Source organism: Syngnathus leptorhynchus, chromosome 7 (assembly GCF_054491065.1).
Source record: "Syngnathus leptorhynchus isolate UIUO chromosome 7, UIUO_Slep, whole genome shotgun sequence".
Classification (NCBI taxonomy): domain Eukaryota; kingdom Metazoa; phylum Chordata; class Actinopteri; order Syngnathiformes; family Syngnathidae; genus Syngnathus; species Syngnathus leptorhynchus.
The window spans coordinates 6098726-6112500 of record NC_141201.1 but is presented as its reverse complement, the minus strand read 5'-3'; the positions used below and the strand labels follow the sequence as shown (position 1 = coordinate 6112500).

General features: G+C 39.3%; 1 protein-coding gene across 7 annotated transcripts in view; it reads left to right on the top strand.

The window, feature by feature from the left end:
* rap1gap2a (RAP1 GTPase activating protein 2a) overlaps positions 1-13738 on the top strand; it is a 35459-nt gene extending 21721 nt beyond the window's left edge. The window contains exons 2-22 of one of the 7 annotated variants that reach the window (XM_085915894.1): positions 493-577; positions 2991-3026; positions 6117-6149; positions 6221-6442; positions 6522-6625; positions 6832-6910; positions 7021-7074; positions 7629-7712; positions 7791-7891; positions 8230-8359; positions 8442-8597; positions 8704-8775; positions 8946-9032; positions 9135-9275; positions 10713-10862; positions 10961-11073; positions 11153-11251; positions 11479-11599; positions 11707-11809; positions 11886-11959; positions 12219-13738. In XM_085915894.1, the coding sequence (XP_085772020.1) occupies positions 493-577; positions 2991-3026; positions 6117-6149; positions 6221-6442; positions 6522-6625; positions 6832-6910; positions 7021-7074; positions 7629-7712; positions 7791-7891; positions 8230-8359; positions 8442-8597; positions 8704-8775; positions 8946-9032; positions 9135-9275; positions 10713-10862; positions 10961-11073; positions 11153-11251; positions 11479-11599; positions 11707-11809; positions 11886-11959; positions 12219-12227 (2053 nt within the window). In that variant the 3' untranslated portion in view covers positions 12228-13738. Of the gene's footprint in view, positions 1-492; positions 578-2990; positions 3027-4649; positions 5446-5667; positions 5701-6116; positions 6150-6220; positions 6443-6521; positions 6626-6831; positions 6911-7020; positions 7075-7628; positions 7713-7790; positions 7892-8229; positions 8360-8441; positions 8598-8703; positions 8776-8945; positions 9033-9134; positions 9276-10712; positions 10863-10960; positions 11074-11152; positions 11252-11478; positions 11600-11706; positions 11810-11885; positions 11960-12218 lie in introns of those variants that run through there. The other 6 variants (XM_085915897.1, XM_085915895.1, XM_085915896.1 and 3 more) reach the window with 6 other exon arrangements.
* The last annotated feature ends 37 nt before the right edge of the window (positions 13739-13775 follow it).

Here is a 13775-nt window from a genome sequence, read left to right as displayed (position 1 = left end):
AGTAAATTGGGCAAGAAGTCGCCAGCTGCTCCAAGGAATTAAAGCGGGAGCCTTTCTGATATGCTTCATAAAGACTAAGATTACTTTTGCAATCTCCACCCGCAAGAAGGGTCACTGTTCATTTGTACCAGGGCCTTTGTCACGCTTTAAGTGTTTCCTTTCACTTACTTGTTCACCCATCTGGTTGAAGTTTTTTTCCAATTACAAAAATAGCAATGTATGTTTTGTTTTTCTTGTCGAGGTGTGGGCCGAGAAAGACAATATATTATGTTATGTTATGTTATGTTATGTTATGTTATGTTATGTTACCTTACGTTACCTTACGTTACCTTACGTCACGTTACGTCACGTTACGTCACGTTACGTTACAATAGAAGTGAAAAACTAGAAGTGAAAAACTGTATGAACATGTGATGTCACCCTTCATCTAAATTTATTATGTACTTTATCATGAACATCATTGAAATGACTTTTTTATTTTTAACTCCCCAGGAAACAGGAGCTGTTGAACATCTCCAACGTCCCTCTAGGAGAATGTCCCCCATCACCGCCTCGCACCGCTCCTCCCAGCATGAAGGTAGGATGCGCACGTATTTTAGCTAAACTTCCATTCCCGTTGACATCGATCTCTTTATATTTAAAATGTTTTCTATGTTAGTTCTATTGAAGAAGCAAATAATTTCAGTGATGGTTATAAATGATGACTCTAAAACGTTAAAATGTGGACAGTTTGAAGTTCAGGAAGGTAGCCTATGTGCTATTATTATTATTTTAGGTTTGATATTTTATTAATCATTTCACAGGTTTTCTTTGTTCCAAATTCCCTGGAGGAAGATTTTCAGAGGAATACATAAAGAAACTGTATCCACAGAAACCCATCTCAGTCTTGACAGCATGTCACCTTGAACAAAGCTGTAATTATTGGGAGAAATAGTGTGGAAAGCAGTGGCGGAAGTGAAGAATGAATTCTTCTCATGGCATCAAAAACACAAAAGATGAATTTGGAGACTTTTTATGTGTAGCTGTGCTGTACATGTAAGCCATCAGCAGTCATGTTCGGACATGTGTACCGGGCTGGACTGGCTATCTGGCATACGGGGCAGAAACCCGATGAGCTGGCTTTTGTCTTTTGGGGCCAATGTAGTGCTGTCAGTCATTTTCATCCGTTTTACTCCATTGACCGGGCCACAATTTAGAGGGAGCAACCCATTCATTCATTCTACACTGTGTGTTTTATGAAGAAAGATTAACACTGGTCCAACCGGTTTTATGCTTTGGAAACACTCAAGTCAACTGCCTGACTTGACTTTCCGGTTTAAGGCATATAGACTTTATGAAGATTAGACAAGGATTAAATATGGGCAAAAGAAAGTGACTATGCAAGATGGAACCAAACAAATGACTTAACATATTTTAGCTGCTGCCTTTGAGGTTTAACCCCATTTGGACTCAGAGAAATCAGGTATTCAATCATCAAAACAAATTTTTAGGGTGATCTTTTATTATTTTGTTTACTCCCATAGATATGAATTGTGAAAGCACTGTATAGATAAAGACGTTCGTATTGTGTTGTATGAGGTCATATACGTCATAACTTCTATAAATGTGTGACTGTATCAAAACAGTGCCTTTGAGTGAAGTAACACATTAACACAGTTGAGGTTGTAGCTCAGGTGTCAGTAGTCAGAGTGCTTGGTTTTGTGGTTAGTCTATGGTGATTTTAGCACCCGGTAATGCAAAGATGATGATAAATTTGGATGAGGTATTTTTGAACAAGTCTTTGTGAAGGTGCAAACAGAACAGCATTGTGGAGAATGCAGAGTGAATAATGTTTCTGGGAGAAAACAACATCTGAACTAGTCTAAGAATTAAAACGTAAATTATTTTGCTAAACATAGACAGCAATAATAATCCTTATTACTGTCGTGGGGGGATTCGGACCAAGCCGATTGACTGTGGCCTACAAAGTATCCAGTGTTGACCTTTAAGACACAATAAAAAATAAATAAATATAACAATAATAATAATAATGTATTTGCCTTATGAGGTGATTTAACTGAAGGCACTAATGGGATTTGGACCCTGGATCCTGCCAACAGAGTTCCATGGGAGAGCACCATGTCGTGATTAAAAGCGTTATCTTAATTTGACGAGTTATCTGTTTTATTTAGTTTTCCACTCCAATCTCCATCCTGTTAATATTAACCCTGTGATAAGCCAGGTAGGAGTAGTATGGACTACTTGAAAGTGAAGGAGGGGGTGGTTGATTTATGAGTTTTCATCAAAAGTAATTTCAGGAACACTGGTTTTATTAGTGCTCTGAAAATGTTGTAATCTGTTGCTTTTTACTGCTGGGAGCATTCAAATGGTTGTAAAATGTCTTTCAAGACATTTCTGTCTTGAGGAGAGAAACACTTCCAAGGCTTGACTTATTTTACTGTCAAACGCTTCTGTAGTTCAGACTGTTGCTCCAAATCAGTGCGTGACTGCTCAGTATCAGGAAATGCTTCAGTTAATTTTTGTCCTATCACACAACTCTTCTTGAACAAGTTTAACTTCCCTCCCCAGCAATTTTGCGGAACAATCCATGCTTGCATTGTATGTGCCCAAAACGTGCAGAAACACAAATGTGCAGGCCATATTCACTCTCACAGCTTGTTTATGTGACAAGGTGGAAACCTCCTGGGAGGAAGGTGTGTAAATGCATTTAGGGAAGCGCAGGGCACATATACTTGTTTGTGTTCCTCTCTGAGGTTGCTTATCACACTGAGTGTACATGGGTGTGAGAAAAGGGCGCTACCCTCTTGACTCACTAATGCAGCAAAAAAAAACACAATGAACTTGAACGGCAGACTGCTCTTATCAGAAAAGCTCGTATACAGTAAATATACAGTCAGATATTTCAAAGTAAAACTTTCAATTGGTGTTTGATGTCAAGATAACAAACTGTTGTTGATGGTGACTCAGATTTTGTTTGTTTTGTTTTTCAGTCTGCGGAATTCTTCGATATGCTGGAGAGAATGCAGGTAGGAGATCGAAATGTTGTCTTTGTACGTCTAGCCTCATTTTTAAACCAAACATAATAGACCAAGGTGTTTTGACGCAGCCCATATAAATAAATCAATCCGACAGGGGTTCGACTTGGAAGCCTTCATTTACCTGATTCTTCACAATATAACACATCTGGTTCCACTTTTGAGAGAACTGTTTGGAGATGCCATCATTTGTTTGCTGCAAATGTCTCGAAGCAGGAACTCATCCCACATGTCTGACTGTCACATCTCTCGAACCAAATTCTTGTCAAAAAGATGAGTCAAGCGTTGATTCAATCAGTCAACGAGATGGGCGCAGTTGCTTGCTTTTATTAATTTTGTATGCAGTAAGCAAAAGCATAACGTTACCGGATAGCATCTTATTCTTTGTAAGGGCTTTTTATTGATTTTTTTTTTCCACCCTCCTTTCCTGTGACCCCTTTGTTCCCTCCATGGGTTCCCAAGGGCACAGGCTCGGAAAAGTGTGAGCACAGATGGGGGTATAAAACGGAGAGGAGGAGGAGGAGGAGGAGGAGGCATGAAAAGCACAGAAATATACTGAAGGTGGATGGAATAAGTGGTCAAAAGTAACGTTTAAGAATTGAAGGATTGGCAGACCTCAAACGTGCATAAAATAGTCACTAGTTAGATATGTATGATTAGTACAAAAAGGAACCATAGCTTAATGGGGAGCCGCAATGATTATATTTTTTATTTTTGCCAACATTTCAACCTTAACAAAAGATTAAGTGTCATTTTAATTATCATCCGTTTTTTTTTCCTCACTCTGCTGAATGGCTTGTAGAAATTACTTTGCTCTATCCAGCGCCGCCTTTGAATGCTTTTGAATGCTATCAAGACGCTCGCTCGGCCACTAAATGGTTATGTTAAGTAGATAAAAGGTGTGTCATCCTTTCAAGGGGATTGGTGAGAACATCATGGAGACATTTTGTAAGCACGATCGGAAAATAACAGCCAATCAATAAGGCCCAATGATCAAATGGTCTGTTACGCACCAAGAACTATCTATCGTCCTCATCCATCTTCTCTGAACCTTGGCTTGCATCGATCTGTTCTTGGGCCAGCAAAAAAAAAACAAAAAACTCAACAATGGCAACTGTGTGTTTTCAAGTCATCTTTGTGCCTTTGAAAGGTGGCACTGATTGAAGGTCACGTTTTTAGACCATTTCTTTCTTTTTCTTTTTTTTATTCCTCCACTTTCCACCTCGTCCTCCCCTCCTCCTCTTTGTCTGTCTGAGAAAGAAAATTGAATCCTCTTAAGCGCATCTTTGTGATCAGTTTTCTTTGGTGGACAATGGATCCAGTGTGACTGTAAAGGCTGTGCTGTCAATATGCACACCATTATTGACATTCAAGCGAGTACATTTATGTATGATCTTGCTGGCGCTGATGGATGGTGAAGTGTCTGCCGTCAGAAATCACTTTGTGTTCCAGAAAACTGCCAGATTGTCAATACATGTATGATAATGTATTCATCTGATGTCTTTTTAAAGGCATTTTTATAAGGCAAAACCACAATAAAATATACCGTATTGGCCTGAATATAAGACGAGGGTTTTTTTCATTGAAATAAAACTGAAAAGGGGGGGGGGTCGTCTTACATTCGGGGTCTAGACAAAGGCTTTTTTCAAACTTGAGTCTTGAAAAAGAGGGTGTTGTCTTATAGTCGGGGTCGTCTTATATTCGGGCAAATACGGTACATTGAGTGTATACATAGATACACAAGTACACACCCACGTGCTACTGTTTCTCGACGAGACTTAATCGATTGTCAAATGCTGAAAGAAACATTTATCCTGGCGGGATTCTGAGCTGAACGTGAGAGGATGACTAAGTGTCGGTACTACCTGCTTGTGTGGGGTAAAAAGAGCATTAGCATGTATGACTCACTGTGTTTTCATCCAACTAAAAAAAAAAAAAAAAAGGCTGAACAAACACCTTGTAAAAGAAAATAGAACTGTGATCACATCATTGTACTTTGGCACAAGTTGAATGCGTTCCTAAGATAAAAATTAAAAAACGGGGGCAGTCCATGGGTTTAAGCGAAGTTCTGAAATTGCAAAAATGTTCACACCCATGTTTTTGTTAATTACAACCAACCACCAGCTGGTATTGATGAGTAGAAGTTAACACCCGCATTTGCCATGGAAGCATGTGTGCAAATGACAAACATACTGAAGAGAACCAACAATCAGGAGAGAATTAAGCAGCAAGTCAACAAGGAAAGTTATGCAAATCTCTCTGAGAAATATTTTTTTGTAGTCAAACCCGTGCATGAATGTCATTGGTGGATTTGACTAGACTGTCAAAATTTAATCAAGTTTGACTTATTTTAATTATGAGCAATTTATTTGACAATCGCCACAGGTCTTTTATCTGGTCTCAGCAAAGGGTAAGTTTGGGCACACAAATAAAAAGAATTCAAATAAGGACAAATGGAAATAAAGTCAGATGTCGGCATTAAATTAAAATCAAGCACTTCAACCTCCAGGCTAAGACCTCTTCTTGAATGTGATGTAGAGTTTTCGAAAGGTTCTCTTTCCATTGTTGGCATCATTACAAATTAATCTCTGACCGCTGTGCTTTTCCGTCCTCATGCTGCAAATGGATTCAGGTCCCTAAAGTTGAAGAAACCAAAAAATGGAAGGTGTGACCCATCACACTCATCAGCTTGTGTTGTGACGTCTCTCCTCGATGTCTTTGTCCTCTCTCTGTCACCTCTCAAGGCTTTTGCATTAGGAGATCAATTGGCTCCTGATCTAACTGATCATAAATTGAAAGAACTCCAACTGCGTATTGATCTGTAGCGGCTCCCGCTACCGCAGAGTCAAAAGGATTAGCCAGACGAGCCTCAGCAGTATTTTAGAGGTCATACCCTGAAATTGTGCCACGGTATGCAAAGAACTGTTAGTCACCTTAATCGATATTTCTTGGAGGTTATTGCATCATTGTCTCCTCTTTAATCCCACAAGTTTGGTCCTTGAGCTTTCATTTCCTACATGTGTTGTTTCATATCCCTTCATGTAAACCAAAATGTAAACAAGTGTACATTGTTTTTCACAGGATGACTATATTCCCTATCCACGGATAGAAGATGTGAGTATCTCATTTGCTTTGATGTCAAGAAACTAGTGCATGATCAGAGTGTGTTTACATTTTTGTTCTAGATCCTAGAAAAAGGTGGCCCATACCCCCAGGTAATCTTGCCACAGTTTGGTGGCTACTGGATTGAAGATGCCGAGGCACCAGCTGGGACACCCTCCTCTTCAGAGTCCAGTTTCTGTGAAGACGAGGATGGAGGAGAAGGTATGAGTCCCGGTGAGGGACACAGCTACCGTCTGGAGTGCAACAGCACAGCGCGGGCCTACCGCAAACACTTTCTGGGCAAGGTGAGTGTTTGTTCTCTGAGCTTTCTATATATGGGTCAGCTGTTAATTAAAAGTGTGACTAATGTCTCTTTTTGTGCAGGAGCACATGAACTACTACTGCACTGGCAGCAGCATAGGGAACCTCATCATGTCCCTGAAGCATGAGGAGGTTGAGGGCCAAGAATTATTGCGCATTATGCTCAGGTACCAAAGTTCATTGGGCTTAATTTACAATGTACTCGATAGCTGCCACTACAAAATGAGTCATTGCTCCCTGCCTCGACTTTAAAAAAAACTAATTCTAAGGATTACAGGTTCTTGGCTAATATACTTGTATAGTTTCCATTTGATTAAATGAAATGCCCGCAAGTGTCCTTTCAAGAAAATATTCTGTCGTTCTTTTTTTTTAGGTCAAGGACCAAAACAGTCCATGATAGGATATCCTTAGCGGGTATAAATCAGCTTCCTAGTGTACCTCAGATTGCAAAAGTAAGATACACACACATTCATCTATGCTTTTTTATCCATAGCGTAGGTGTCCAACATATGAGCTCTTGGTGAGAAATTTCATTTCCTTTCACGTCCTCGCTATTTTTCAGCTTCTATGTGACGATGCCACAGGATTAAAGTTCAACCCGGCTCTTTACCCTCGAGTAAGTTGATTCCAGTCTCAAACAGGTCTATTTAAACTACATTGATGCAAGCACTTCATATCGTATTATGAATGTATAAAATCCATTATATTGAAGGTCTCATCTGCTTTTTTTTTTTGTTCCTCTAAATGCAGCACCTTCATTAGCTTTTCAATGCCTTGTGACTTAAATAGAGGGGAAAAGTGCAAGACGAGCCTTTTCATATTATATCCCTCATAAACCTTCGACCTAGCAAACATCTGCCATCCTCAATGAATGAATTTTTGCAACAGATTGATGGTCCAACAAAAAAATGGACACGGTGGATTGATTTCATTATTCCACGAGCTTCGTGGAGGGCCATGATGGAGCTTGCCTTTGGCCAGTGCCTCGGGGAGGGAAACATACCATCTGGGTCTTACTACACAAGAGGCTATGATGAATGTTGGTCTCGCTCGGGGCTGTAAGAGTTTGCGTGTCAGCCTGACGCAACAAGAGCCAACTAAAGGAACCCTTGAGACATGTTTGAGCAGACATGTGACATAGTGATGAATTACCGTTTTGTTGTTGCGCAGGGATCTCAGTTAATCGTAGCTTTCGATGAGCACGAGGTCAACAACACCTTCAAATTTGGAGTGATCTACCAACAATTTGGACAGGTAAGCGATTGCATCGTTGGCACAGTTTTATTTTGCGTCCTTTTTGTATCTGTCGGTGATAGTCTTTCTCCAATTCAGACATCTGAAGAAGAGTTGTTTGGGAACAATGAAGAGACTCCAGCTTTCAAGGAGTTTCTCAGCATACTTGGTGACACCATTGAACTTCAGGATTTTAAGGGGTGAGATGTGATGGAAACCACATATCACAAACAACTTGGCAAACAATGGAGGATTTAATTGCTTTAACTATAAAAGTGCTATTTTGGCTTCTGTCTGCAATCTAGATGAACTACTTGGTGAAAAGTGTCAGTTAGAGTTATGTGCATGTTATTGTAATAAATAAATATTTGGAGGTTTCAAGAGGAGCTGTGTTTAAAATCGATGCTAACAACTTTGCTTGATTGACTCGGACAAAGTCCGAAGCAAAAAAAAAAAAAAAAGGCCTCAGCTCAAACAGCAGGTTGTGACCAATGCCATTTTTAAAAATGCTTTGTAATCTTGACTGGTTCTGTTGTAGATTTCGTGGCGGACTGGACGTGTCCCATGGACAGACAGGGACTGAATCAGTCTACACAATTTTCAGACAAAGGGAGATTATGTTCCACGTCTCAACCAAACTTCCTTTCACCGATGGCGATGTCCAGCAGGTACGTGGCCTTAACCTCTTCATCTTCCCACACATCAATCTGTTTGCGACCTGATATTTCATTCTCTGCCCCCACCCCTCAGCTTCAGAGGAAAAGGCACATAGGGAATGACATTGTGGCGGCGGTTTTTCAAGAAGAGCCTACACCCTTTGTTCCTGACATAATTGCCTCCAACTTTCTGCATGCCTACGTGATAGTCCAGGTCGAGAACCCATGTACGGAGAACACAATGTACAAGGTGAAAAGAAAGTTTTCCTATAATAACTCCATATTTCAAATTGATTACATCCCCGTGCTTGTAAACCGGAGCCATTAGACACTCTACGCATTTATCTTCTCGACAGGTATCTGTCACTGCTCGGGAAGATGTACCTCCCTTTGGACCTCCACTTCCGAACCCAGCTGTCTTTAAAAAGGTGACAACACAAACTAAACACAAAAATAGTATTATTATTAATCAATTATTATTATTATTATTAATAATGATCAATTTTCATTATTATTATTATCATTATTATTATTCATCAGCTTTTATTATTATTTTTGTTATTATTACAGTCACACCTCACAGTTTTTTTCTTTTCAGGGCCCAGAGTTCCGAGAGTTCCTTTTGACAAAGCTGATCAATGCGGAAAATGCCTGCTACAAATCTGACAAGTTTGCCAAACTTGAGGTGACATTGAATTGCACACTCTGAGTACGGGTGTCACATCCATCTTACTGCACAGGTACTTAGAATGTGTTTTGCGCGTGCATGAACGTGAATTTCTTCCAGGGTCGAACGCGAGCTGCGTTGCTTGACAACCTTCACGATGAGATTCACAGACAAAGTCAGGCCACTCTGGGTTTGAGAGAAGCGGAAGAGGAGGACAAGTTGGAGAATGGTGGACATGGAGGTCTCCTGGAGTCGTTCAAGGTGACTAAAATACTGGATGTATACTTCCCTCCATTTTTTTGTATTACATTTCTTTACGATGTTGGCCAACTGTAACATCAACAATAACCACAGGTCAGCAACACTGCTGAGGTAAGCTGTACTAGATATCGACCACAACTCTAAACCATTGATTTAAAACTATATTGAGACCCTACCATCAATCTTCCTAGAATTATACGGAATTGTACTTTTCAATATCTCTGAATCCACAAGATCAGATAGTACTTGAACATGAACAGTGATACGTTTTTATTTTATTTTGGGTAATAGTGAATAAATTATTATAACATTCATTGTAAATTAATTTAGTGTGTGGGGGGGGGGGCTTTTTTTGTTTTAATGTTATTGTGTGACTATCTCTTATCTTAACAGGCACTCTGGACAGCCTTGTTGCAAATTTCGAAATTGCTTCCAGCATCCGCATTTCTCATTGCTGCTCTAGCAGTAGCCGTGTATTGTGTGTGGACAATGCAACAGATGATTGCTTCATAATGAATAAACACGTTTAATATGCTGCGTTTGTCATCCATCCGTCCATATTCTATTGAGTTAAAAACATCTCCCTGCTGACTGTATGATGGTACGCCGTGTTCTGGTTGTCAACCATTTGCAGTGCATGTTTGACAAAGCAACCATTCACAAGTCTTCATTTTTACTGAACATTCATATCTCTCCATGTAAGATTGCTGAATAAGAGATGTATACCTAAGGACTGTGGGCCTTTGTAAGGAAGTAACAATAAACAGCATAGAAGATGGAACTTTGCAAAAATACACTATACGTGCATAACAAATCAAACAAAATATACTATAGTTCACATTTTGTAAAGCTTTGTCCGAATCATATCTTGAGTTTATTCCAGCTAATCGGTCTGCCATTGCAATAAGCCATGAAAGATCACCTTGGGTGTTCTGAGAAAATATCCAATTTCACGTATTGTAAATGTAAAATTGTCCGGTGACAGGAAAAGTACTGTGACTACTTGTTCATTAGATGGCAGAAAATACAATCCATGTGTATCCAACTGTTGCTATTCAAATGATATAGAACAAGTCATGTACTAGTCTCCTGCAATCAGCATTGCTTTGAATGTTTGATTTGACCCTTTCTATAACTTTTTATTTGGTGGTGTGTCATGAATTTTTTAAAATGTAAAAGAAGTCAAATGTTGGGAAACTTGGACTCACTGAAATGTAACTATTGCTAGATTCAGTCTACAGGTCATTTCTCCCTCTAGCGTTTGATTTGTGTAACTTCAATAACTAATTTTTTTAATGTTTGGGGTTTTTTTGTCTGAAAGTAGTTTTAAAGCACTTTTGTTTCTAGCCCACTATATCTTGCTGGTTTAAAGTCCATGCTTTTATTTTTTTTCCTGCATACATAATAGTTGCCAATATGTATTCCTTTTGTACGTAGAGGGCCATGCGTGTAAGGAGTCACTCAATGGAGACTGTGGTGGGATCTAATCGGCTAAGGAGCCCCGGTGGCGGAGGGGGTGTACCACCCAGTTTAAGTGGAGGAGCAATGCCACAGAGTAGCAGTGAATGTACAAAAAGCACCTACAATGTGAGTATATACGGCGTGGAAGAACAGAGGGAGAAGCGATTATGTCATCTCATTTTATTTAAAAGAATTTTCAAGGACTCCATTGTATTTTTTTCAAGCCCCCTGCATTGTCAACCAAATCTTCCTTAAAGAGCCCAGTCAAAAGGCGATCTGGACTCTTCCCTCGTCTCCACTCCAGCATCGAAACTCCGTCGGAAAAATGCATTCGAAGGTTGATCTTTATTTACCAGACTGCAGTATTGTCTCTGACATTCTGTAGATGGTGCTCTTAATTTTTCTTTTTGATATAGTGACCAAAAGTCTACAGAGGTCTGCCCACTGTCCCAGGAAGTGAGGTCAGAGACATTATCCAACCCCAGCTCACCTGAGATCTGCCCTAACAAAGAAAGGTGAGGTACATTCAATTTCAGCTGACAAAAAGCGTGGTGGAGTAGTGGTTAGAATGTCTGCCTCGAGGTCAAGAGGTTACCTCTCGTGTGTGTAGCTAAAAATCGCTCATAGCAGGGGCAAGCTCATCATTGCCCCAAATGAGAAAAAAAATGCTCTAGAAAAGAAATGGAGCTTTTAATATAAATTACCCAACACTTGGTAAGTTAATGTCTGTTTCATTTTACAGGCCTTTCACTAAAATGAAGGAAAACGCGAGCAGCAGGCCAAATATTTCTCGGTCGTCATCAAGCACCAGCAGTTTTAGCAGCATTACCGGAGATCCAGAAGCTTTGGAGGACTTAGAGACAGTAAGACACTCAACACAACTTCTCCAATCTGTGCCAGAGATCAACCTCAACTTCTTCATTTTGCTTCATGTGTAATTTTTCTCAATTATTCATCCTTCGTCACTCAGGCTAGCCATCCCTCCATAGCATCATCTTCTGCCTTCAGTCCTTCAATCAGCATCGACAGCCCCGTGTCAGGAACTCCCATCATCATGTGCCGCAGCTCCACGGGTAATATCTGAGCTCCTCTTCCTGATTTTTACCCTCTTGAACATGTGGTTCATTCTTCCTTTTCCGGTCTCTCCAGATGGGAAAAATAAAACCTCACCGAGGTCCAACTTGAAGTTCAAATTTGACAAAATCAGTCACTCGTCCACAAATGTAAGTTTGTATGTGACGTTTAGGAGAATAAATTCGACTTGTGTCTACTGTACACGATGACAAGAAAAAAGTGTATGAAGGGAAAGTAAATGTTTGATGGAATATGCAATAACTTAAATTCATCTCGAAGGGTTGTCTCGATACCAAAATGCCATTATTCTGTATTCATTATTTTTCAAACTTATAATATTTTTCTTGTTGCAGTAATGTCACTCATTCAACCACAGATATAATCAATATTTCTCCATTTCTCTTTCAGTCGGAGTAACTTGAGAGGGCCCGTGAATGGAGCTGTGCAAAACACAACCAGAATTTCAAAACCAAATCATTGTAAAACCACGTCCCCCAAACCACGGTTGATCAAGGAAGACTAGTAAAGGGCACCATGGTCCCCCAAATAACTGACAATACTGTGAGTGTATAGCACCAAATTGTATTTTTGAGGTTCTTTTTGACAGTCTTTTGGGAGACAGGTATAATTTAATATTTTACCAATGCTCGGTGCATTTACACTATGTGGTAAATTGTTCATATGGCATTTACTAACCCTGGCCAGGCTGTGATTGTTGCGGTGAGCTCGACTCTGTCCAAAGCTTTTATCCAATTAGTCTGTGTTAGCTTAACACCTTACCCAGGTTTAGTGGGAATATAAGATAAAGGCTTATTAAGGTTTTTAGCTTGTCCGGCTGCTGGCCAGTTTAGAGGTTAAGGTGTGCCCCATGTCTAAAAATGATCTGGCAAATAGATCCCATTCAAATAAAATCATACGTTCATTAGTGAGGTATTGAAAGTGTATCAGTGTAGGATTTGTTGTGTGTATGAAAATGTTCTTTTGTAGGATTTTTTTTTTTTTTTTGTTACCTTGCTAGCTGCTGCACTATGACCGCTGCCGGAATTCAGTCGTCCCGTGTGATAGTATTTTTTAATTTTGTCAGGATGTCAAATCCTGCAATTCATGTGCTTGTTTTGCTGAAAAATGTTGTGCAGTACGTGGTACTGCATGAATATTTGAAGATTTTATTCTCTACTCGTATTGTAACTGCGTATTACTTTCATTGTGTGTCAGGATAAAATCACCCGAGAGGTTTCACTCTTTCTTTTTTTAAAACAGATTTTTGCACTCTGAAAACATTTTGCTCTCTGATACATCCTATTGAGGATTGCTAGCTCACCGTACCTGTGTACTATGTGTATGATATATTTTCCTGTCATAACTTGATGACATGTAAAAGGCTGAATTAACCTTTTAACCAGTTCTGGCAAAAACATACTGAATGTGAAATTGAAGTTATTCTGTTTTTATGGCATCCATTAAATGTGCAATGCAAAGGTAGTTGCTTACATGCACAACTAGGCAAGATTAGTAGCTTAAATTATGAATTTTTGGGGCATCAGTTTGACAAAAGGGAGCAAGGGAAAATACGATTTGAGAGTATTCATGCTTCCTGTGATGAAACTCAATTTTCTTTTCTAAATGTTCTTTTGACAGAATTAATTTTCATGAGAATAATTATCTGGAGAAAAGAAAACGGGCAAAGACACCAGTTCAACATTGTATTTCTCATTGAGTTTGCAGCAGCCCTAAATGCCTTGCCGCTTTTTCACTGTTGATATACTTAATTTATTAAAAGATATTTTTTTTAGTATTGTAAAAAATAATTGAAAGGTACATAAGGAAATATAACAGGATGAGAGAGATATATGAATTACACAGGTGTCTAATGTAAATGTATATTTCGTTATGTAATGTGCCGCTGGAAATGTATTCAAGAAATAAAATGTTGTATTTTGTGTGAGTTTTGCATTTGTCATTTTT